Here is a 26,580-nt window from a genome sequence, read left to right as displayed (position 1 = left end):
GTTATAATAAACATGTGAGGAGAAGGAGAAGCTAATAGAAAATGCAATTTGGAGGAAATTCTTTTAAAACTACATACATATGTAATATTTAATATGAAAAAGTAGTGGACACTGCAGAGTTGTAAAAATGCTGGGCCTAACCAAAATACATAAAGTCTAGGCCGGTAGATGATTGGTTAGTCTTTTTTCCTATCTTCTCTTCTGGTCACTGGCAATCTAAAGATAAGATTAACAGGTAAGCTTGGATGTGCCTGTATCATTATCCAGGACTGATCAGCCTCCTTTTAGGAAGAAAGAAACCTAAGGTATTGGATTGCATAGTTTGCAAGCTGCAATTTTAATCAATGGTTGCCCTTCCTTCTTGAAACTTCCTTCTAAGATGAAAATGAAATTGAGGCTGAAGTCAAGCTCAGCTGATCTTCAAATCTTTTGGCTTCCTTAATCTTCTTTAATTATGGCTTCTAATATGAGAATGAAAAGGTCAGTTCCCTCATTTTTGTGGTAGATTAAATTCTTTTAGCAAAAGCCATTCATTTTTGTGCGTCTAGGTTTTTATGTAACCTACTGTCCACTTGACCATGAGACCTGCATGCTAGCAATCTATTATGTAATTCACAGACCCTGATGAAGAAAATAACATTTTATAGATTAACTACATTTCCAACTAAACCTTATAGTCATTAATTCATATCTACAAGCTCTTGTAATCCTGAATTCTAAAGCAGACCTTTATCTTATATGCATGCTATAGAATATACATACACTGGTATAAAAACAAACATTAGGGGGAGGCGTATAGCTCAGGGGTACAGTGTGTGCTTAGCATGCACAAGGTCCTGGGTTCAATCCCCAGTGCCACCATTAAAAAGTAAACAAACCTAATTACCTCCTCACTGCAAAATGTAATAAAGGAAAAAAAAGTTTTTTTTTTTTTTTAAAAACCCCATTAATTTGATATGCAGAAAGCAATCGTGAAATAATTTAAATTGAATATCGTTAAGATGCACAGTTTTGAAATACACATTTTGGCTAGTGATTGTTTACCTGTTACTATTTATTAAACCTCAGATACATTATTTCATAGATGCTTTTCTCAGAGTAGTTTCCTTTAATGATCAGAAAGAAACTCACAGGCATGCATGTACCCACTTACACACCATCACATTAGCAATGTTAAATTCTACGCTGCTAAGAAAATTAAGAACACATAATAATACTTCGACTTCCCTCCTTTCTTAGGTCATCATTATTCTCTCCTCTGTTCCTTTCCTCCCTTCTTTCTGAGGAAGGACAGCAGGCTGAGTGAGCCTAATGCTTCATTTCTGTCACTTCTTGGCTTTTGGCTTCAGATAATTAACAAACCCTTTGAGGCTCAAAATGGCCTAGTTGTGTTAAGGAATAAATAAGCTTCAGCTGTTACATCCTCGACTTCTACCTTCACTATTATCATCCCACTTCTAACCTACAATATGATCTTGGTAAATCACATATCCATTCCCTTCAAATCCAAAGAGTTACTCCCTGAAGTTATATCATCCTGCTAAAACTGTTCTCAGGCTGATTAATCTCCTTTCCTCAGTTCACTGTACTCTGCCTTTCTCTATTATAGGACAATCATAACACTATTCTCTTTCCCTTGATATCACTGTCTGCTCTTTTGACTTTAATTATCGCCCTCATGTACATGATGTAAAAATCTCTATTTCTGTTTACCATCTCTTGTGAGTTCCCAAAAAGAATCCCCAGCTACCAATCAAATAGTTCCACAGGGTTTAGATCAGTAGTAGCTCCAGCTTAACATACACAAAGGAAAAATTATCTTACTCACCTTTACTACCCCAGTAGTATCTCTGTGTTCTTTACCTAAATGAACACACTACCATCTTTTCTAGTGGTAAATCTTTAACCCTTCACTTTCACTCAAAACACCTGCTCCTATTTAACTTTGTGTCAGCTTCTACTTATTTTGTTTCTGTTATTTATCTCATTTTTTCTGCAGCCACTTGCACCATTAATGCCCTAGTTTGAGACTCTTTCCATTCCAGCCTGAATTATATACAATAGCTAAAGTCTCTGCCTTTAATCTGTTCTCCCTCTTACTGTTCAACCACTGTATAATCTATCCTAATAGCCTTCACACTTCTAACCCAATCATTTGTTCTAACCCAATCTAACCCAAACATTTGTTTTCAGTATTCCTCTTCCTTCTTCCTTGCCATAAGCTCAAATCACATAGAGCACCCACATTCCTTAAGTATCCCCATGTACTACAAGTTCAAAGCTGTTTACTTGTTTATTATAAATTTGGCCACTGTCATACCATCTACTCACAGAATATTCTAGATTTTTCTTTATTTTCTATTATGTTTTATCTGTCTCAACAATTCCCATTGGTGAAATCCATTTTTGTTCTTTGGTGACCTGCAGTAACTTATCAAATTCCAGAGTCATTACAGCTTTTTTAGATCACAACTTTACTACTGGTCTAGCCCTTACTTTTTTTAAGATTATTTTTTGGAACAGTTTTAGGTTCATGGCAAAAATGAGCAGAAGGCAGACTTGCCATATACCCCTGTGCCCACACATGCACAGTGTCCCCCATTATTAACATTCTGCACCAGAGGGGTGCATTTGTTGTAACTGCTGAACCTACACTGACACATCCTAATCTCCCGGTCTACAGACTGCACTGTGATTCACAACTGGCCTTGTATATTCCATGGATTTGGACAGATGTATAATGACATGTATCCATCACTGTAGTATCATACAGGATATTTCCACTGCCTTAAAAATCTTCTGTGTCTGCCTATTCACCCCACCTCTACTCCCACCCAACCCCTAGCAACCACTGATCTTTCACTGTCTCCATAGTTTTGCCTTTTCCAGAATGTCATATAGTTGGAATTATACATTATGTAGCTTTTTTAGATTGGCTTCCTTTAATATTTTTTTCAAGTATATTATTTCCTTTGGAAAACTTGTATTATATTGGTTAACACAAGTCAAGAAAATATTTCAGATTTATAGGTCAGCTCTACTCACCAAGGGTTCGGCCATTACAACTTCAATTTTCTTTTCAGCTTGAACAGCAAATTCTGCAAAGAGGCTTTTGATGACATATTCACCAGGCTTGACATCTGGGTCAATCGTAATGCTTGACATGATGATAGTCTTTTTCCCCAAAGTGGAATGAAAGTTGGAAGAAGCACAGTACTTACTCACTTTGCTGACTGGTGCTGAAGCTAAAAGTAAAAGAAATAAAAGAAGTCTACTTCAAAAATCAGCTCAGTTAAAGCCAACCATAACCACCCTATTTAATGTGCATCTTGCCCCTAAACCCCATCCAGATTTCCCAATCTGTATTACCATACTCTGTTTTTTTTTTCTACTACACTTACTGCCTTCTAACACACTGCCCAACATAACTATTATTTAGTTACATACTATGTTTATTACGTGCTGTTTTTCTCTTTACCCTACTATTGTGAATTCTTTAAGAATAGAGGTTCTCTCTTGTCTATTTTGTTCACTGATGAATCCCAAGTGCCTAGAACAATGCCTGGCATATACTAGGCGTACAAAAAACAGATACTGAATGGATGAATTCTAAACAAAGTTCTGTGCAAGGAAGGAAATAAAACGTGAATAAATGAAACACAAATGGAGTTAAGAGGTTGAAATACACTACTCTGGAGAGGCTCAGGAAAGGCTTCCTCTGAAGAAACTGCATTTGAACTCAGATTTAAATGATGAAGAAAGAGGAAACAAGGCAAAGCACCGGCAAAGAAAGTGCAAAGTTGAGTGTGAATGAGAAACAAAAGGAGGACCCATGCAGCCGGAGCTCAAGAGAGGGAGCAGGGGTGAGAGCAATGTGACATGAGGTCAGAACTCTTAGTGAGGATCAAAGTTTCAGAAGTTTGTAAGGAAATCAGATTCTATTCTCAATGTAATTAAAATTCATGATAAGTATTAACTTGGAGAGGGACAGGATGTGGCTTCTCTTTAAAAGACCCTCTTGGCTGCTCTGGAGAATGGACTGGAAGGGGGCAAATGCAGAATTGGGGAAGCATGAGGGAACCCAGGGGAGATGGTCCCAGCTTGGGCTAAGAGAATGGAATCTGCACAGCAGAGGAGGAGGACTCGAGATTTGTCAGATGTTAGTGGACCTGACATTGAGGTGAGGGGAAGGAATTTATGATGACTCATATGGCTTTTCTTGGAATCACTCTAAGGAGAGACAGGGATGACTTTGCGCCTGGCAAACAGTACATCGCACCAAGTGTGGCCCAAAAAGAACTCACATCAGTGCTTGCTGTTTATCTTCACCTGCTCTGTTCTCTTGACTGCCTGGGTTTTATCTATAGTTTAGTCCAGTCACCCGATCCTCCAGGCTGTTGTATAATACAGAACTTCCCATTCTTTAACTTCAACTTTTAACATCCCCTTTGGCCTAGAATATTCACAGAGAACCCTCCAGAATGTACTTCTCTTCCTCAACATCAACTCCAGACACTGTCCTTCCAATACGCTGTCCTATCAACAACGCCCTCCTTGAAACAAGAAGCAGAACACAATTTTTCAAACACTGAAATTTCTGTCCATGTGCATGTGTGTATGTAACCATAGGACAAGAAATTTATTCTAAATAAACACATTCTCAAACATTCTCACATATAAGGAATTGTTCTATCAACAACCACAGTAATAAAAAAGCCTACATACCAAACATAGTATATGTCAAGATATCTAAAGGTGACTGTGGTAACTCCAAAAGAAAATTCTAGAAAGTAATACAAAGTCACGTTATAGCAGTCACTTCAGAAAAATAATCTACAAATTAAAAAAAATAAATATCTTTGAAAGACAGAACTTCCAAATACCAAAGAATGGCTTCCTTTCATGTCCTACTCATTATCTTCGTTTATTTACTTATTTTTGCACAGAATATTTTCCTCCAAGGTTAAGATTAAAAATTAGTCACATGTGATGCTTATATATTTAAAGCAATAATAAAGAAAATTATAAACTGTTAATATTGCATCTAAAATAAATCTTTGTATCCCATAAAATTAAAATACAGTATGTATTGTATTCTAGAATGAAAATTATATAAGAACAATTCAAAACAAAAATTCACAGTCCTTTGAACACAGTACACACTATTTATTTTAAACAATGACTTGTTTGTTTACTCTGTTTCATGATCCAACATTGTGTATTATAAAGGAGAGAATGTGTTAACAAATGTCATTGTGGGAAAAGCAGATCTTAAATTTAAAAAATTTATTTTGGATCATTAAGAATACTCTATATTTTATATCCACATCATGTTGGATAACCCTAAGGAATCATAAAATAGTAAAAAAAAAAAAAAAAAAAAAAAAAAAAGCTACTCAGATAGTTTCTAGAATTTTAATTTACATTTTAGAGACAAAAATGAAGATGAAACATTTTTAAGATTTTGATTTGTCATGGTAGATACAAAACATATCTTTTCCTTTAATTAAGTTTCATAAGATCATAAGAGAGTTACAAAGTTTCTTTGGCTTTAACTTTACAATAAATGTTTTAAACAAGAAGCCTATATTAGACCTTGGTACTTGAATTCTAGACTTTGATGAGGTATAAACTTAATGACATTTTAGCCTTTAAAGTCTCCTCAAAGAATTAAAGAAAGGAAGAAATTTTAGTTCAAACGATCTCTCAAATAACTCACCCTTACTGTCTTCTACTTCCTAAAAAGCATAAACATAAATTAAGCATAAACAAATATTCCTAGGTATCAAAATTGCGTATTTTAAGAAATTTGCCAATAAAGCCCAAAGTTTTAGGGAAATCTGTACTCATCTTCCAAATGAAGATTTATCTTCCAAATAATCTATATTGTCTTCCAAAATAAAAATACTTCAAGTTTAAAAACATCAAATTTTTATGAAAGTTACTTTTTCAGAGTTAATCTCTTTTACCTCCATCCACAAAGCTCTAATAAAATCCATTAGAAAAAGACCCACACCCCCAAACTGAAAACTGGACAAAGGACATGAAGAAACAAGCTACAAAAGATAAAACAGAAGAAGCCAATAACTATGAAAATAATATTTAACCTTACTAACATTTTAAAAATAAATAAAAATTAGATAACATTTTCACTTATCAAAGCAGTTTCCTCCAATTATATATTTCACTATAATGTTCGCCTTTGGTAAAGATATGTGAATTTTTCTCATATTCTGCTAATAGTTAAGAAAAAGGAATGGTTACTCTAAGCAAGGTGAGAAGGCTAGTTTCCACATAACTAGATTAACTTGATGTCACTTGACTGCTTGAGTTAAATATTTTATCAGGTTAAGTATTACTATTTCTCTACACGCTATTAAAATCTTTTGAAAATTTTATGTAAGCCCATGACAGAATAAAGACATAGTTGTTGAGTGTAATTCTTAAGAACACAATTCAGGCACTGAATTACAACTTGTAGAAAAACCAGTGTCATAGTAAACATCCTTGGAATATAAATCTATTAAACTCTAACTGATAATAAAAAGAGTAAATCAAGACCTGAACAAACAACATATAAAATTAAAATAAAATTAAAAAATTAAAAGTGAGCATGTCTACTCTTTCTCTTCGATAAGATGCAAATGAAAAATAAATAAGTTATTTTTAGACGGCTGACTCTCTCTATAGTACTATACTTAGCATATTTCATAAAACAATGATCTTTTTCATGCTTGTAAGACTCTTACACCCTTACAGGATAAATTTAAATTCAATCAAAGGGAGCAGACAAGTGAGAAGAGACACAGAACCCCTAAACTGATGTATGTTTGGTTTCACTACTTTATAGCAATATGTCTCAGCTTTTTCTGCCTCTACTATATTCTTACACACCACACTCTAAACATAACATCCCTCAAAATACACAGTGACTCTCAATGACCGAGGTGTTTCAGATGATGGATGGGAAGGATAAGGGTGGGTGGATGTAGTTTAAAAAGACCCCAGTGGAGTCTGTGAAAGCTGCCTGCAGCACCCTCACCCCCAAGGACAGGTCTTTAGGGATGAAAGTTACTACACTGTAGTCACAACTTTATATATGGACATGCATATTACACACACACATTTATGTAGAGATTTATATAATACAGAAAGGTAACAAAATACCACACAATTGCTTACTATTATAATAACTATTACTTATATTGGCTAATAATAAACATGTTGATGATGACCTAGGAAAGAAAAGGTATAAGGTAAATGGTCTTTGAATAAGAAAAAAAGTCAAAAATATCTCTGAATTTTAAAAGCAAAAGCAAAATTCTTAGTTTAAAAAGCAAGCCTATCCTAGCAAGTTACTTGTGGCTATCAACAAACTGCTTCTGAAGTTTATGTGAAGAGGCAAATGACCTGGAATAGCCAACACAACATTGAAGGAGGAGAACAAAGTTGGAGGACTTACACTACCCAACTTCAAGACTTACTTTAAAGCTACAGTAATCAAGACAGTGTGGTACTGGTTAAAGAATCCATAAATAGATCAGTGGAACAGAACAGAGAACCCAGGAATAGACCCGTACAAATGCAGTCAACTGAAAATGATCTGTGACGGGGGAGCAAAGGCAATCCATAGAAAAAGGAGACTTTTCAACAAACAGTGCTGGAATGACTGAAAAAAAATGATTGCAAAAAAAAAAAAATCTAGACACAACCTATACCTTTTACAAAAACTAATTCAAAATAAATCATAAATTAACTCACAAATAAATAAGAATCTAGGCACAGAGCTTACATCTTTTATAAAAACTAACTCAAAATAAATCAATAGATCTAAATGTAAAATGCAAAACTACAAATTTCCACACTATAAGAAGGAGAAAATCAAAGAGTTCTTGGGTTTGCCAAGGACTTTATAGATCCAACACCAAAATCAAAATCCATGAAAGAAAAATTGATAAACTGAGCTTTATTAAAATTAATAACTTCAGATTTGTACATGTTAGCCACTATATATTAAAACATATTTGAAAAAACAAATTTCTTCTGCATAGCACAGGGAACTATATTCAGTACCTTATAATAACCTTTAATGAAAAAGAATATGAAAATGAATACATATGTATGTATATGCATGACCAGGACATTGCACAGTACACCAGAAATTTACACATTGTAACTGACTATACGTCAATAAAAAAATAAATAAATAAAATAAAAACAAAAAAATTTAATAACTTCAGCTCTGCAAAAGACAGTTAAGAGCATGAAAAGATGGACTGGGAGAAAATCTTTCCAAAACACATATATGATAAAGAACTGTTATCCAATATATATAAATAATTCTTAAAACTCAATAAGCAAATAAACAATCTAATTTTAAAATGGGCAAAATATTTGACTACATTCTTCACCAAAGAAGGCATATTGGTGACAAATACGCATATGAAAAGATGCTCCACATCATATGTCTACAGAAAAATGCAAATTAAGACAACAATAAAATACCATTACAGCTATTAGAACAACCAAAACCCATAACACTGACAACAATAAGTGCTGGTGAGAACGTGGAACAACAGGAATTCTTAGTCATCACTGGTGGGTATGTAAAAGGGAAGACAGTTTGAAGGTTTCTTACAAAACTAAATATATTCTTACCACACAAGACAGCAACTGTGCTCTTTGGTATTTATCCAAAGGAAATGAAAACATCCACACAAAAACCTGCACACAGATGTTTACAGCAGCTTTATTCATAATTGCCAAAACTTGGAAGCAACTAACATGTCCTTCAGTAGGTGAATGGATAAACAAACTGTGGTACATCCAGACACTGAAATATTATTCAGTGCTAAAATGAAATGAATTATCTAGCCATGAAAAGACTTGAAGGAAACCTAATTGCATATTACTAAGTGAAAGAAGCCAGTCTGAAAAAGTCATATACTGTATGATTCCAACTGTCTGACATTCTAGAAAAGGCAAAACTATGGAGACAATAAAAAGATGAGTGTATAGGGGTGTAGGTGTAGCTCTGTGGTAGAGTGCGTGCTTAGCATCGTCCAGGTCCTGAGTTCAGTCCACAGTACCTCCATTTAAAAAAAAAAGAAAGATCAGTGATTGCCAGGGTTTGAAGGAAAGGAAGGAGAAATAGGTGGAGCAAAGAGGATTTTGAGGGGCATGATGGTACTCAGAATGATATTGTAATGATGGATATATGTTATTTTATATTTGCTAAAACCCATAGAATGCACATCAAAAGTGACCATGTTGTAAATTATGGATTGGGGTGATTATGTTGTATTTATGTACATTCATCAATTGTAACCAATGTTCGACACTAATGTAAAATGTCAACAGTAGGGGAGCAGGAGCCAGGGTGGGAGGTGGGGGGTTCAGGGAGGACAGGAGAAGGGAGTACATGGGAAGTCTCTGCACTTCCTTCTCAAACTTCTGTAAACTTGACACTGCTCTTTACAAAAGTCTATTAATTTTTTTAAAAAGAAAGAAAAGTCTATTCTATTCTTATCAGCCAGAACCAAAAGGAAGAGTCACAGTAAACAACAGCTCAAGCTAAAGCTTAAAACAATAATGTACTTGGCTCAACCTCAGAGAAAGAAAATGTCAAAAACACAAATCAGGTTATACAGTACACAAATTAAAAGTAAAAATAAAGATAGCAAAATCAGTATTCGGGAATAATAGAAAACTTCAACTTCTGGGGAGGCCAGTTGGATGGGTGTACCTTTCAACTACCAAAAGGAAAACTGTGCATCTGAAAGCAACTATTTCTTAAGAGGAATAAAGAAAATGTAAGTAATGTGTGTGTTGTACGTGTTGAGAGGTACAATATGAAAGCATCATTTGATGGCCTCAGTGCACAAACACAATTTGCTGTATAAGGCAAGGTATACCTCAAAATTCCTTCAAAAATGAAGGAATCTCTTACCAGATACTGTTTACTTCTGATGGAATCAAAGCATTACTTAATACTTATTAAGGTATTTTGCATATTTTTATACTAACAAATCAAATCTTATTGCAACTGACAAGCTGGTAAATGGCTCTCTTTAAAAAAAAAGAAATTAAAAAGTGTCCTTGGTTTGCACCACTTGCTAATTTCCATTGTGGAAATCTCCCATCATGGCTGATTTCAAGTCACCAATAATTTAACAACCAGCTGGTAAAATTCCTGGCAGGAACTAGATCCAAAACACTACTTCAAGTTATTGTTCATTTATGATAAGGAAATTGACTTCTAATTAAAGTCAGTTGTCACATTTGAATGGAATGTGAACTTTGGTCCTCAGTTTAAGAACTTTCAGATCAGTGACTGTTTCCTCCAGAACTGCCAGATATTATTCTTTTATGCCAGACATATCCTTTTGTTTTTTTCCTTCTTAAAACTCTATATTATTAAACATACTCTTTGCTGAGAATAACTATTTCCCAAATAGAATATTTTGGTTGCATCTTCAAATTCATTTACATAAAATGGGCTAAAAAGAAAAGGCTTCCCCATTTTGATCACGTATATATTTACTTATATTTTCTTATAACTCTTTAAGTTAGTTTTATTTATTTCACTTAAATCTGTCCAACTAGGATTTATTGCAGGTGTTACACAATAAAGACTTCATTATTTTTCCCCACTATTTAATCAATTCTTCTGGGTACCTTTAGTTTAATTTTGTCACTGATTTTATTCACTATCACAAACTAAATTCATACTCAAATATGCTTTCTATCCTGCTCATTAACAATCAGTTTCTGTATCAGCACCATTCTTTAAATTATTGTAGCTTGGTAATACGCTTTATTATCTGCTGGCACAAATACTCCTGGTTTACTCATTATCTTCAATAATTTCTCATCTATTGTCATTCACTTATACTTCCAAGCTTATGCATACCTTCACAAAATAATTAGAAGAAAACTGACATCTTAATTAAGACTTCTCATCTAGAACCTGGCATTCCCTCACCAGTTTGTCTTCTTTCACGTACCCAAAGAAAAACATATCATTTCTTTCTAGAAGAATTTACCTAATTCTTATTAATTCTATTCCTAAATACTTTAAGTGTCTATTCTGTGTGAATGAAATCACCTTCCTCACTACTCAGTCCAACTTTTTGCTTCTGGATGAATTTCAATGGACAGAAAACTTAAGAGTTGCTTGTTCTTTGTACAGCTGCCCTTAAAATGTTTATTTATCCTAGTCTAAATTATTCCCATTGAAAAGAGTTTCTAAACATAGAAGTCCTATGACCTGTTTGGCATATTTCCAATGTCTTTTACTTAAAATCTGCTACAGAAATACCACTTATTATAAAGCTGAAGAAAAATGACCCATCATTTAAATAATCCATCATTCACTCAGCCAGAGTCTCCCTGAGATTATTATTTTCCTGTACTCTTTTGAACCTTCAGAAGTTCAGCTGAGAAACTATTCTAAAAATTTCAAAATAATGTGGTATTTTTAAAATATGCATGGACCTAGGAGTCAGAAGAGGCCTTGACTTGACTTGGCTACTTGGTATCATTATAATCTTAGTTAAATTATATAACCTCTCTAAACTTTTGCTTCCTCTCCAGAAAATAAACAAGTTGAGTTATATCTCAACCATGCGTATGGTATCAGAAGCAATAAAAAAGTTGTTTTCTTTTTCATTCCCCACTCTTCCGCCCATAAAAAATTCACTGCCAATGAAAAATCTATTGTGGCAAACTTCTCCTCTGGCCAGACTTGAGCCAGGGTATCAGCACAGGATAGCCCTAAAGTGAACACATGAACATTAGAATCCTCCAGCAAACATACCCAGTTGTTTCATCCATCAAACATACCTAGACCCAGCATCTGGCGGAGGTAACAGGTGCATATGGTTATGTGGTCATTTTTCTTTGGCTGCTAAGAAGGCGAGCAGAGTCTAAAAATAGGTGGGCTGAGTCCCCCACACCTCTTAGGCTGAGACAATATGAGAAGACCAAGAACAAAGGGGTTTCCTCTTAATTTCTTAACTGGTCGCTAATTAAGAGAGGCTTACAGCGACTCAGACTGCTTTCTCTTCCATCACACGTGGGACTACATTTTAAAGTAGTATTGTATGGCCCACAATTAGTCAACAAAGAAATGTAACTGCACATCTACTGGTATCCAGCAGCCAGAGACAAAGGAAACAAGTAAAATACTTACCAAACACCAGCAGCAAAAATTTTTATAGGTTTCAAAACATCAAACTTATTTCAATTAAAACAGAAACTAAATGAAGATGCTGATTCTTGCTTATCATTCCACACCGTCAAGGTTATGGGGTAATATAAGTAAATACAATAATACAAGAAAATGAGATCATTGTTACAAATATTGAAAAAGATGACATGAAATTTCCATGCTAACTAGGATTTACCACATAGAAATGAAAATGGATAAAAATCTATTCCCAAATATAAAATTGGTTGAGATAAATTTAATTAAAAAGCATAGAACTTATATAGAAGAAACTACAAGAACTTTTTAAAGAACATAAAAAAAGATCAGAACAAAGAGAAGAACACATTTGTAGAAAAGAGGCACTTGTTGTCAAGTGTCAGTTTTCAAAAAATTAATATATTAGTATAATTCTAATCAAGACTTCAATACTATTTTTTTAGGTTGTATTGGATAAAATTATCTTAGAGTATACTTGGAGGAATAAATATACAAGAACAGCTCAAAGAATTATTTAAAAAGAATAGAAATAATATTTTCTAAATCAGAAGAGAATTATAATCAGAACAGATTATAATTATAATCAAAACATTACATAAAAATGTAATATAAAATGCTCAATATTGCTAATTATCAGGGAAATGCAAATCAAAACCACAATGAGGTATCACTTCAAACCTGTTGGAATGATTATCATCAAACAAAAATAACTTATGCTGGGGAGGATGTGGAAAAAAGGGAACTCTTGTAAACTCTTGGTGGGATGTAAACTGGTATAGCTACTATGAAAAACAGTACAGAGGTTTCTCAAAAAAACTAAAAATAGAACTACCATATGACCCAGAAATTCCACCCCTGGGTATATATCCAAAACAAAAACAAAAACAAAAACACTAATTTGAAAAGACACATGCACCCCAATGTTCATAGCAGCATTATTTACAATTGCCAAGATATGGAAGTAACCTAAGTGTCAATCAACAGATGAGTGGATAAAGAAGATGTGGTATACATATATACAATGGAATACTACTCAGCCATTAAAAATGAAATTTTGCCATTTGCAACAACATGGACAGACTTGGAGGGTATTAGGCTAAAAATAAGTCAGGCAGAGAAAGATAAATATTATATGATATCACTTATATGTGGAATCTAAAAAATAAAAGAAACCAGTGAATATAATAAAAAAGACTCACAGATATACAGAGAACAAAGCAGTGGTAACCAGTGGGGAGAAAGAAGAGGAAGGGACAATATAGGGGTAGGAAATTAAGAGGTGCAAACTATTATGTATAAAATAAGCTACAAGGATATATTGTACAATACAGGGAATATATCCAGTAGTCTATAATAACTATAAATGGAGCATAACCTTTAAAAATTGTGAATCACTATATTGTATACCTGTAGCTTATATAATATTGTACATCAACTATACATCAATTAAAAAAAAACTCTTAGTAAAATGGGTTAAAATATATATATAAAATATAAAATGACTATATCAGAACATAATGTAAAAGTAATCAACTCAGTGAATGTAAGATTAATGTAAAAAATTAGAGAACCCCCCCCAAAATCCAAGAATAAGAATTCAACATAGGAAAGGGATGATTTATTTAGTAATAATGCTGAAATATGTCACTAATCACCTAGAGGAAAATAAATATAATATATCAAAAAACAAATTACAGATGGATATGAAGTTAAAATGTTTTTAAAGTTTTAGAAAAAAATTCAAAGTCAACATGTATAATCCAGGAGAGGAGACCTTTAGCTAAGACAGAAAGCCCAAAGTTATAAAAAAAAGGCGAATGCATTCAACCATATAAAAATTTTAAATATTTATAAGGCAAATGATACCATAAATAAGAAAGGACAAAGTCGGAGGGAAAGAATAAAATGTAGATAACAAAAATATAAAATATTCAAAGAGCTCTTATAAGTTAACAACAAAAAAAAAAAAACAGAGAAAAATTGGCAAAAGATATAATTAGACAATTCACACAAGAACCAATCTAAAAAGACAAGAAACATGTGAAAAAAATACTAAAAGTTTGTAATGCCCAGAAAATGCAAATTAAACTAGCAGTGAACTTTCATTCTATACACAAATATTAAATTGTGGCAAATATTAAAAAGAATAATTGGATCTTGCTGGCAAGGTATAGGGAAACTGACACTTAACACATTACTGATGGAAATGTAATGTCCATGTATGTAAAGTTCAGTAGGGTGGGCAAAAGGATGAATGTTCTAGCCCCTATAGCAGAGCATCACAAATATAAAATTTTTTGATCTCCATACAACTTCCTGATTACAATTTAGCTTTGTATGACCTACCCCACAAGGAGAGCAAAGAATGGTCTGCCAGCTCCAGCATTAACGTTCATTCACTTGGCGTTATTTCTCACCGTAAAGTAGTAAATTGGCAAACATAAAAACTTGTCTCTGTCAGACTGTTTATGATTCCATCCCCTGAAAAAGATTTCATATCCACTCTCAGTATTCTGGCAAAGTCAAGTTTTCTGACTTGATGTTGGTCTTTGCTGGCCTTCTCTGGCAATTTCTTAAATCAGAATCAAAATCTTTGGAGGGAGGCCCGAGCATCTGTATGTCTTTGAAAACTCCCCAACGTGACTCTGTTGTGCAGCTAGGGTGGAGCACTGCTGACTTCCACTATTCTTCTAAAGCATAACAGTTGGTTCTACACAATGATTTTACTTAAACCTAATTTTGATGATTAAAAAGTTTCAAAAACACCATAAACAAGAAAACCTATTTATTTAATACCACAAGTAATATCCATCAAGCAATTCAGAGAGAGTTAAATGAGTGTCAGGTACAAAGCTCTAGGAAGCAGAGTGAAGGATCAATAAGATAATTCAAAAGCCTAATTTTTAAAAAGTCATATATAGTTCTCCCAATTCATATTAGATATCTTGATGAGCTATTTCTCTCTCAGGGTTTCAGCCACTTCACTTTACTCACTGTCCATGACCCAAACCACATATCTTGGTGCCCTATCAATTCTCTGCCTTTCATCATCAGTGATTTCAAAGGGTGAAATTTCAATGATCTAAACTTTAGAGCTATCGATTCCTTCCTCTGCTCTATATTCCATATCTAGTCTAGCCATCAAAACCCATCACTACTAGAAGTTACCCTCACTTCCTTTTTCTGCATAGCTAAATTTTAAGTTCAGGTCCTAAAAGCAGTCTATGTAGACTCCTAAAAAATCTTCCTTCCAGTTATCCCTGCCTCTTAGCAGATGAAATACCGACTTCACAAGCAGCCAATGGAATACTTTATCCATGAACCATTCGAGGACCTATATATCAAACCATGGCAATCCACTGCCTCTGTAATCTGCATAAAAAAGCATCACTATACTTATCTTCAAGAATATTACACTAAGGCCATTTTATTGGAACCATCATTTTCTTTTCTTCCACAGTCTCCCTGCAATAAGAATGACTCATTCATGTACTGCTCCAAAATTTTATGTGAATTTTTTTCATCTTTTTTTGCAAAACACTTTAAGAGCAATTTTAGGCTCACAGCCAAATTGAGAGGAAGGTACCGAGATTTCCCAAATACCTCCTGCTCCCACACATGCATAGCCTCTTCCATTATTAACATCCTCTAGTATATCTGTTACAATTCATCAATCCACAGCAACACATCTTTATCACCCAATGTCCGCAGTTTACATTAGGGTTCACTCTTTGTGTTGTAAATTCTATAGGTCTGAACAAATGTATTCATTATTATAGTATTATACAGGGTAGTTTCCCTGCCCTAAAAATCCTCTGTGCTCCAGCTATTCATCCCTCCTCCTCCCCAACCCCCAGCAATCACTCATCTTTTTACTGTCTCCATAGTTTTCCCTTTCCAGAAAGTCATATGATTGGAATCATACAGCATGTAACCTTTTCAGACTGGCTTGTTTCACTTAGTAATAGGCAATTAAGTTTCTTCCATGTCTTTTCATGATCTGATAACTCATTTCATTTTAGGACTGGATAATATTCCATTGTCTGGATGTATCACAGTTTATTTGTCCATTTACCTACTGAAGGACATCTTGGTTGCTTCCAAGTTTTGGCAATTATGACTAAAGCTCTATAAACACCAGTGAAACTTATTTTAAACAAAAAAGATCCATTTAATGCATCTAATGTAATCTGTATTTGATTATGTTACATTGCTACTATACTGCATGTAAATGGATATTAATTCATTCTTCATTTTTAATGAATGCCTTTGCTAACTACTTTCTGTATCACATGGTTCAATAAATATAACTAGAAAAATAGCTCTTAAAACAATTCACATGATATTCTGCTGTGAACTACCATCATATTTAAAATTCATTATCTTCTAGTAGAAATGGGTCTGAGAATTTGGAATTTGGTTTCCATAGCCTTCTCCATTGAAAGGGGGTTCTCTTTTTGTAAAAACCCTTAAAACTTTACTCATTTTAGCAAACTTTTTGAAAACTGGGAAATAGCGTGCTTAATAAAAACCAGCTAGTAGACACAAAATAAAATTGTCAGAAATTCCACTGAACAGGCAGTGTCCTGTGACATCCTGCATTAACAGATTAGGAGGAGGAATAATCAAGAGAACACAGCCCATTCCATCCTGCAAAAGGTTAGCAAACTGTGTCTTTTCAATGTGGTAATAGGAGTGAAAACATGGTTACCTCCAGAAAAGAAGTCTAAGACATTGGCCAGTAGTGGAACAGCCCAGAACCAAATGATCTGGGATCTAAACACTGTAACAGGCCAGATACCTATGAGATGTCGTATTTAAAATATTTAGCAATCAGTTCAGAGGGACAGTCAGGACAGCTTCTAGCTGTAAATACCAGCACAGCCATAAGGATGCATGATAGCTAAGTATCAGCACTGGGGCAGAATGTGGTATCTCAAGTTTGATAACAGGTGAAACGCACCAGGGAGGTCCAAGAAAGAACATCTGATATGGTAGCAAACAGGTGGATAATGCAAAGTCTAAGAACAAGAAATATGCAGCCATGCACCTGGAGAGGTGGGTTTAATCATTAAAAGGTTCTATTAGCAGAACTTGATTCTTGTTGTTTTTATTTTTGGATGAGAACTTCATTGTCTTGGAGGGCAAAGCAGGGTCCTGTATTTGGAGAGAATGGAATACCAAAGAGTTTGACAAGGCAAGGCTCAGGAAGGAAGATACACCAATTATTAAATGTGGAGGCTTTGATACAAGGATGGGTAGCAGCCCAGACACTGGAACTGATGGAAAAAAAAATCAGGCCCATACTCACTTAGTGAGATTAGACTGACACTGAGTTGTAAAGACTAGTGAGCTAGGGTTCTCCCAAACTAACTCCCGACTGTAGCATAGGATTGGAGCCAGGACCTTACATAAGATAGAGTCTACATGTGACTACAACAGAAGATACAAAGGAAGAAAGGTTGTGACATCAAGGTTTATGGAATAGTGGGCCTGAAACTTACCATAGACAATACACTGACCTTTACAAATCCTCTCAGATACCTATGAATACTGTGACCATCTGTGTTAGAGTTTCTTGATTTCAAATTTTCTATGTAATTATTAGACTATGTATCTTTTATTCTAATATTTACCAATGAAAAGATTCAAAACAAATCATGAAACCAAATACTTAATGAGTCAGATAATCAGGTGCACTTCTCACAACACAAAAGTTTAGTCTTGAAGATAAAAATTCTCCTTTGTCAAATGAAGTAAACCTAGCTTAAAGAGTTAGAATATTTAAAATAAAATTGAAGAAAGCAGGCTTATGATTCCTAAATTCAATGATATCTGTAGCTAGGAACTCCAAATTCAGGGACCATCACAGAGTTCACACTGTTTCCTTAACAGCAAATGAGTTGGATTCCTTTTCTAGGCTTCATTTTTAAAAGAAGACAGATTTCTGCGAGGGATGAGAAGTATTTGGGCAATAAGCAATAGGTGATTCTTCTCCACTAGCACCAACATTAACTCTCAATGGATACATCACTGAAGTTAATGTCAATGAGAACATAAATTACCCTACCAAGTTCATTTTATAAAAGCTTAGTTAAAAATCTCCTTTACCTTCCATATCTAACCCAAGACATATTGTTCCTACCTTTTAAATAGTTCCACATCCATGATTAAATGAGTTAGTATCTTGTAAAGCACTTAGAAGAGTACCCACCCACCCATGTGTTAGGCACGATATACACGTTTGCTAAATAAAGAAATAACATTTGTTCATTTGTTCAACCTTCATCTCACATCTGGTCTACTGCATCCTAACGCATCTCCCTACACATGCTGCACCCCTCTCTCCACCCAATTTTCTGTCCCCATCTGATGAAAAATGGAAGTCTAATAAAATCACCCTAACACTGTCACAAAGTCCATCAATGGCAACCCTCTTGTTTTAGGTTTAAGACCAAAATCTATAATAAGGTCCTCAAGATTCCATGTGGTCTAGTCCCTGCCTACCTTTCCAGTTAATTCCCATCACACCCGAGACCTCTCTGCTCCAGCCAAACTGGCCATATTTTCTCCCATTTCTAGCAAATTCTACCCTTTCTGCCTACCCACTCTTCCCTCAAACTGTTAACTATTTCTTCCTCCACCTTTTGCTAAAGTCTCACGAGATCAGGGAAATCTTTAAATTGAAATATGAAGGATTAAAACAAGTTAGATAAGTTTGGGTATGTGTATGGGTATGTGGGGTTTTTTTGGGGGGGGCACTCTTAGTGCACTTTAACTTATCTGAGCCCCAATTTACTTTTCTATAAAAATGGCAATTTATCAACTGATGAATGGATAAACCAAATGTGGTATATCCATACAACGGAGTATCATTCAGCCACAAAAAGTAATGAAGTACCAACACATGCTACAAAAGGATGAACCCTGGAAATACGCTAAGTGAAAGAAGACAGTCACAAAAGAACACCTGTAGTATGATTCCATTTATATGAAATGTCCAGAAGAGGCAAATCCATAGAAAAAGAAGTTAGATTATGGGTATAAGGTTTCCTTTTAAGGTGATGAAAATGTTTGACAATTAGAAAGTAGTGATGGTTGTACAACTCTGTGAATGCACTAAAAATTACTGAATGATACACTTTAAAAGAACTAATTTTATGGTGTGTGAATTATGTCACAATTAAAGCTGTTATTTTTTTAAACAGCAATAGTAACAGTTCTTTTCAGATTATCAGTATTATATGAGATTTAATAAAACTATGTACATATGTGATTGTATACATATATACATATATACATATATATACATTTACAATATGTACTTAACACAATACCACACCCATAAGTACTTCATTAAATGGTAAGTATTATTTTAAGCAAATAATACAGATTTTAACTGAAATTTAGATGAATGCATAATTGTGCTTTTGGGGTTTGGCTTTTACTATTTTTGCAATCCAGGAAAAACATCTGAGCATTAAAAACTCTCTTTATGAATTTTTTTTCACTGTGCAAAAATCCAAGTAAATTATGCAAATTTAGTTTCTTAACACATCATATCTGATTCACATTTTATTTTATAAAATTGTAGTTAAAATAAGTCATTTTATTTCTTCTATGCCTATGATAAAAACTGAATTCTTTGAAATACTAGCTGTCATAAAATAATGTATGCAAAATAAATTCTGAAATTAATATATTTACGAGAGGTAGTATATTGATCATAAATGCATCTGTGACCTTACGTGGCAGATATGTAACTAGGCAGATCTTGGTACTGAATCTTATTACCTTGTCTTATCAATTTTAGGGAACTAAACCAATCTTTAAAATGATAACATCCTCACTACACAGCTGATTTAACAGAATGTTCCTGATTCAGTTTTTAAAAAAATAATGCCTAAAACTGTTGGCACAAAGACAAAATCCTGAATTTAGGCCATATGAATGTCACTTCATTGTTGTTACTGAAAGAAATAAGCTCAACTATAATCAAACTTCAGCAGCATGGCATCAGCATTCTGCCAGCTAAGCAGGCCTCAAAATCAGAGGGCCTCTAACAATACAAAATGTAGTATTTAACATTAAAACAAATCATGGCAAATGCATCTTATAAACAGGAAACTATTATACTTAATGATAAAGAATTATAGACTGCTATTAAGTTATGCTCAATGACAAAAATCAGATTTTTCTTTTTCCTTTTTTCTTTGGGAGGATGGGGCAATATTTGAAATATATAATTTATTTAATGGAAAAATTATTTTCCATGTTTTTTTTTTCTTTCTAAAGGCTATTAATAGTTTTTCTCATTTTCCCCAAGAAATTCACTAAATAGAATATATTAAAATGTTAATTTTTTTAATCACTACGGTATTGTATTATGCATTCCTACTTGAGGAATTGTTCCCCTGAGAGACATCACTAGTAAAATAATGATTACAGAAGAGAGTTTGTATATTTATCCTCCTACCTTCTTTCCTATTAATTATCCAGTCCAACCAAAATTACTTTCTAAGATTTCTCTTTAGTTGCCTACACATTTACCAGAAGTTAACTAAGCATTCAGTGTAAAAAGAAGAACAAAACCACAATCAATCTATGTCCTCCAGGAGCTTACACTCAAGTAGCAGTGAAAGACATGAACAGCGTGGTAAGTGTAATGACAGAACAGATGAAGCATTTACTATCTGGCTGACTTAAGAAAGGATCGGTCTTCAAACATGAATAAGAACTCGCAGACCAAGTGGTAAGGTGCTGGAGTGCATTCTAGGCAAAGGTGGCTGCAAATATGAAGGCACGGCGTGCTCCAGGAAGTGGGTAAATACAGCCAGAGAGGAGACCAATGAAATGAGGAGGGCTAGAAGACAGAAGGCTTTGTGACATGGGTTGGGTGGGAAGACTGTGGAGGAAGGAGGGGAGAGACTCTAGGAGCAGACATTTAAAAGGAACCCTTGGCAGCAACATGGAGGATGCAGAGAGAACAAAAAGGAAGCTGGGGCAATAATCCAGGTGATAAAGAAGACAGAGGCCTGAACTAAGGCAGGTTAAGTGGCTATAGCAACAGAAGGCAGGAGAGACTGAGGACATTTTAGAAGGTAGAATGACAGGTCTTGGTGAATAACTGAAAGGAGTGAGGGAGGGGTGTTGACTCACCCCTGGTTTATGGCTCAGGGAGACCGTGGATGGCTGTACTGCCTACCACTGTGCAGAATGTCCTATCATTCAAAACTAAACTCCAGTAAACTCCCTTTCTGCTAAGTCTTCTCTGTCCCCTGTGGGTCAGTATGATTCCTCCAACCCTGCACTCCTTGTTCCTGTCGTGCATAACAGGTATTTGGTAAGTCATAATGCATATGCAACATCTTCATTTAACTTCCTTTCTGTGAACTTTTCATGTATATGTACTCTCTCTGATTAAACTAGAAGTTCCTTATGATCAAACATCACATCTATTTGTTACAGAGCAGTATATGCTCAATAAACACTGACTGATTCAAGTGTTGGTATTATGAAAACATCCCTAGGAAGAGTCAGATAACTACTGTCCTTTTCTAGCATCTTAAAAATCTTCTAGTCCTCTCTCTCTTTTTAAATACAATAGGGCTAAGGGAAGACCAAAAAAAGACATCCACAGATGCTGATGAAATAAAAACATTCTCCCACTTCCCAGAGCTAGGGCAGACATGTTTAGGGCCTTATTGAATAGTTAAGACTTGTCATTTCTTTTCCATATTACCCTACTGCTTTACAACTGTAAAAACACCTTCAAGAGATTTGTACTATGAATGCCCAAGGGCAATGGGATGCCGACAAACTGAATCACTATATTACTAACAGCTAACAACAAAGGCTTTACAAACATCTGTTTTTGGTTCCCTCTTGGATTCAGGGAATATGACTGCATGAGATTTGGCTGTGGCTGGTTACAGGGTTCAGGCAATGACATGTAGAACTGCTGAAATGGTCACAAAACAAAATCACCAGCTAGTTCCCAAGTATCTAAGCAAACTAGATTTTTACAGGCCAAACTGCTGTGATATAATCGAATACACTGTTCCTCTATAAGAACCCATTTATAGCTTCATTCTCACTATAAAACTGTCTTACTATTTTTAAAAAAGTACATGGTGAGGATAGGGAAGAAGGGAGAGGGAAAGAGAGAGGGGAAAAAATAATTAGAAACCAGAGTCTAGTTTATTTTAGTAAAAATGTATTCTATAGTACCCTTTTAAGTAGTAAAAGTATTTAATTTAAATTAGTCAGTAATTGTAATTCTCTCAATATTTTAACTGTGTATATTCACTCAGAAACTTTCCTCATACTAAGATAATTTTCTGCCATCTGGCACAACAATATCTCCATATGGAAGCATTACTTACAGATCAAAAATAAAAGAAATACAGAGATTGTAAATGCAGTATACTTGGCACAATACAAATCTCCTCAAATTATATCCTGTAAGGTTTTATCTTAAGAGGTCCCCCCATATCAACACTTGCTCTTTTATATTATTTGATTACAAAACAAGACTACACTAAATATTTTGGTTAGAGAGTTAACTGGAAAAAAAATAAATTTAGTCTCTCATATTTTATTCATTAGTTCACTCAGACCCCGGCAGCACCGTTGGGAGTAAGAACTACTGGGTTCTAATTCCAGTTCTTTACCACCATATGACCTTGGAAAAGTCATAGTTTTTCTACACTTCAATTTTCTTGGGGCAAAACACACTTCGTAGCAGAATCTTTGCTTGCTTACTTCATTAGTCTGGTATCATTTTATTAAGATAATTTTTACAAAAAAAAAAAAAAAGAAGAAGAAGAAAGAAAGAAAGAAAGAAAAGAAAAACAGACTTTAGTGATAAATAATTTCCAGAAGTGCTTTGAGATCTTCAGAGAAAAGTGTCATTGGAAATTACTGGAAAGACTGAACAAAATCACTATGAGAAAAGGAGTTAAAATAAGAGCTCAGTGGCATTAGTTTTATTGACTTACCTGAACTTTGAAATACAAATATACCTCCCAGAATGTTCTTTATCAGAAATTTTACTACATATAAAAATTACTCAATGTAACTTCAATTACAGGACTAAGGGAAAGGTACGATCATTGTATCATGTTTAATGCCTTAAGATAGCTGATGTTGCTTCAAACAAATATTTTGTGCTAACAGAACCATGGAATAGTACTGGTATCTGATAACCCTGCAGACAGAGAACAGAGTCGATTTGTCATCTTGTTCCCCCATTTTTGACCAGTGGAGAGAAACTTTGCCAGAATAACACAAATTAACAAGAAAAACCAAAGCTGCTCAAAGAACATTTAACTACCAATATTACAATTGCCCAGAGTGTGCATGTTTAGATTTTCCATCTATCTTGCTGATCATCGTTTGAGAAAATATTCTTTATGTTATTTTCAACAGCTTTAATTCTATTTGGATTGGTCTAAGGAATTATTAGCATGCAAGGAATGGCAATGATCATACCTCAGCATTTCTCCTGTTAAGGCAAATATACTTACAGCTGCTGCTCCAGGACTTTAACAAAGACTTTATGCTAATTTCGAAAAACACAGAATCCTGTAGACTCAACATTGTGCCCCAACTGGCTGCAGCAGCAGCAGCAGCAGCAGCAGTAGCAGCAGCGGCAGCGGCAGCGGCAGCGGCAGTGGCAGTGGCAACGGATGTGTTGATCTCTCTCTCTCCAAGCCGCTGTCCCTTCTCCTCTCACAGGCAGCGGAGTTTTGGCCCACAGTGCCTCGGCTTCATTACCATGCAGTCTCGCAGTGACGCACAACTATAGTGGAAACGCTGCTGAATGCAGATGAACTATCCAGTCGAATGAAAGCTTACAAGTTCATCGCGAGTGCCCTGAAGGACACCCTCACCTTTCTTTCTGTGGATATACACGTGGCCGCAATGCTCGTCTCTGTTTATGCCCCTGTTATCAGTTTGGATGAGCTGTGTCTCCAGCTGCTTTCAGGGTAGTCACTACTGCTGGTAAACAGGCAAGGGTAGAGCTCTGCCCTTGGATACCAACTTTTCTCACTAGCCGAGAGCCTTAGAGATAAAAAATGAATTCAGATCTAACATAAGATCTTTAAGTCTCTTCCTGTAATAGCTGACCTTCCTCCTTGCCCCCAAAATCGGTGGTATTTATCTTACTCCAATATCAGTTTTCTCTAAGTGATTTGAGTAGTAAATTCTCTCCACTCCCCTACACATACGCAGGCAGCAAGCAGTGACTTTCTCAGCACGCTTTGATGATGCAGAGTCCACTGCCTCACTTAACCCACCGGAGAGAACGCCGGCTATCGGCATGAAAGGATGATGTAATGAACACCGTGGCTGAGCTGCGATCATCCCTCTAAAACTGCTCAGCTCAGGACAAAGTTTCCTCTCCTGCAGGCAACTTATTCAAAAGAGAGAACTCCATTGTAATAATGGGATTATTTTAAAACATAGGGTCTACCATTCTTAATATAGTACATAATCCCCCTGAAAATCTTATAGTTAGAATATCCATGAATAGAGGGAAATCCTCTGGTCAAATAAAATGCACATTTTAAAAACTTTATTTTCTACAGAAGCTATTTTAAAATGGAAAACTGACACTATTACAAGGCTGACTGCTCTTCAAAAGAGTAGAAATATTCCACAATCAAACCTGACAAACAATACTTTGTTAATACTAGAAGAAAAATGTCTTGACCTCACAATTAGTTTACTGTGACTCTGAAGGTCAGTGGCGGGGTGGTGGGGGGGCATGTGTTTTTCCATAGGTGGCAATACATTTGTAGTGATTCATCTGTATTATTGTATCCTTTAAATACCACAAAGAATAAGTAAAATCAGTGATCAAAGCCATAATGGAATAGATTTATTCATAGCTAAATGGCTAGGCATTGTATTAAAAGCTAGGAGAATACCCTTCTATGCACAAGTATCATAGACTAAGGGAAAAAATAATCATATTCATTAAGACATATTCAGTGGCAACAGTATTTAATGAGAGTATTTAAATGAGAGTGTCATTTAAAGCTTGTATTTCTTCAGAGTAGTCCAAGAAATTTAGAATAAGATTGGGTCCATTCCCACTCCTGAACAGGTCCAAAATCTAAATTCAAACCACAGCTACAAAGGCTAACCACACAGAACTTCAGTACCACAATACTATTGTTTGGGCACACCTTCTTGATCAGTGACATCTCAGGATCAGACAAGAGCAAGTTTTCCCCTGCTCCAATGGCATAAAACTGCCTCAAGGGGTTGCCTGAATAAAGGATATTCCATGGTCCAAAAACAACGTCTTCTATACCCATTCTTGTACATCAACAATTTCTGTCAACAAACAAAAGGCTCTTGGTTATACACAAACTGGTTTAATTTTTGTTTTTAATTAAAGTATTCCCCAAAGTGATTTGACAATACCATCCTCTTTTCATCAAACAGCTGCTAACAGATTCATGGACTATGCTGATCTAGACCCAAACTACATCAGTAAACGCCAAGACTCAGAACCGAACCATGTCAGAAAGCAGACAAGTTAGGAGACACACACACAGATATCTTACCTTATTTTTGCTAAGCCTATTAGTCTCACAGAAATCTTAAAAGCTACTTAATACTATTTGACTATAATATCCCACCAAAGTAATCAGGGTTCATTCTTAGTAAAACTGTATAAACAAGCAAAACTGTCATACAGAATGTCAGAGCAGGGTAACTTTTTTAGGGGGTGGGGGTTAAATAGTAGGTGATTTTTTTCACAATCTTTAAAAAAAGGATTTTCTTCTGCTTAAGTTTTGTGTACATGGATCTAAAACAATAAATCAGAACCTGAAGTTATATTATATATATATTATATTATATATTATATCTAGTTAATCTGTTACTATGTATATACAGCCAAAGCAAATCAACAGTTTCTCTGAAACACAGATGCATAAAAATTAATTTCAGGGCTTATTTTGGAAGTTCCACTTTACACTAGGACTTCTTTGTAGACAGAGGGTGAGTGAAAATGTGCACTTGACATTCACAGGGAGAATAATTCAACAGGCACATGTGGGCAGACCCTGGGTTCTGAGCTTTATTCTGAAGTGTGAAAAATAAATAAGTAGTGTTAATTATTCCAACTGTTAATCACAACTTCAGCAAACATTATGGATTAAGTATCTCCTTCCTAATCCTTCCCAAACATTCATTACCCAAATCGCTGAAGTATTAACCAGTAGAAATATGTATGCGCTCAACAATCCTTTTAGAAGACTAGGGTAGAGTCCCAATGTATTCCATATGCTTTCTCAATTCCTCAAGTACTAATCAAATTTTTAAATTATACAAATAGTAATACTCCTATCATT

General features: G+C 34.9%; 1 protein-coding gene across 10 annotated transcripts in view; it reads right to left on the bottom strand.

The window, feature by feature from the left end:
- The window catches only part of FRYL (FRY like transcription coactivator), a 226,669-nt gene that overhangs the window by 126,054 nt on the left and 74,035 nt on the right, over positions 1-26,580 (bottom strand). For 8 of the 10 annotated variants that reach the window (XM_074348242.1, XM_074348245.1, XM_074348216.1 and 5 more), the window contains one exon: positions 3,046-3,245. In XM_074348242.1, coding sequence (XP_074204343.1) covers positions 3,046-3,165 — 120 coding nt within the window. In that variant the 5' untranslated portion in view covers positions 3,166-3,245. Of the gene's footprint in view, positions 1-3,045; positions 3,246-14,554; positions 14,573-23,736; positions 24,416-26,580 lie in introns of those variants that run through there. The other 2 variants (XM_074348234.1, XM_074348239.1) reach the window with 2 other exon arrangements.

Source organism: Camelus bactrianus, chromosome 2 (assembly GCF_048773025.1).
Source record: "Camelus bactrianus isolate YW-2024 breed Bactrian camel chromosome 2, ASM4877302v1, whole genome shotgun sequence".
Taxonomy (NCBI): Eukaryota; Metazoa; Chordata; class Mammalia; order Artiodactyla; family Camelidae; genus Camelus; species Camelus bactrianus.
This window is presented reverse-complemented; position numbering and strand designations above follow the sequence as displayed.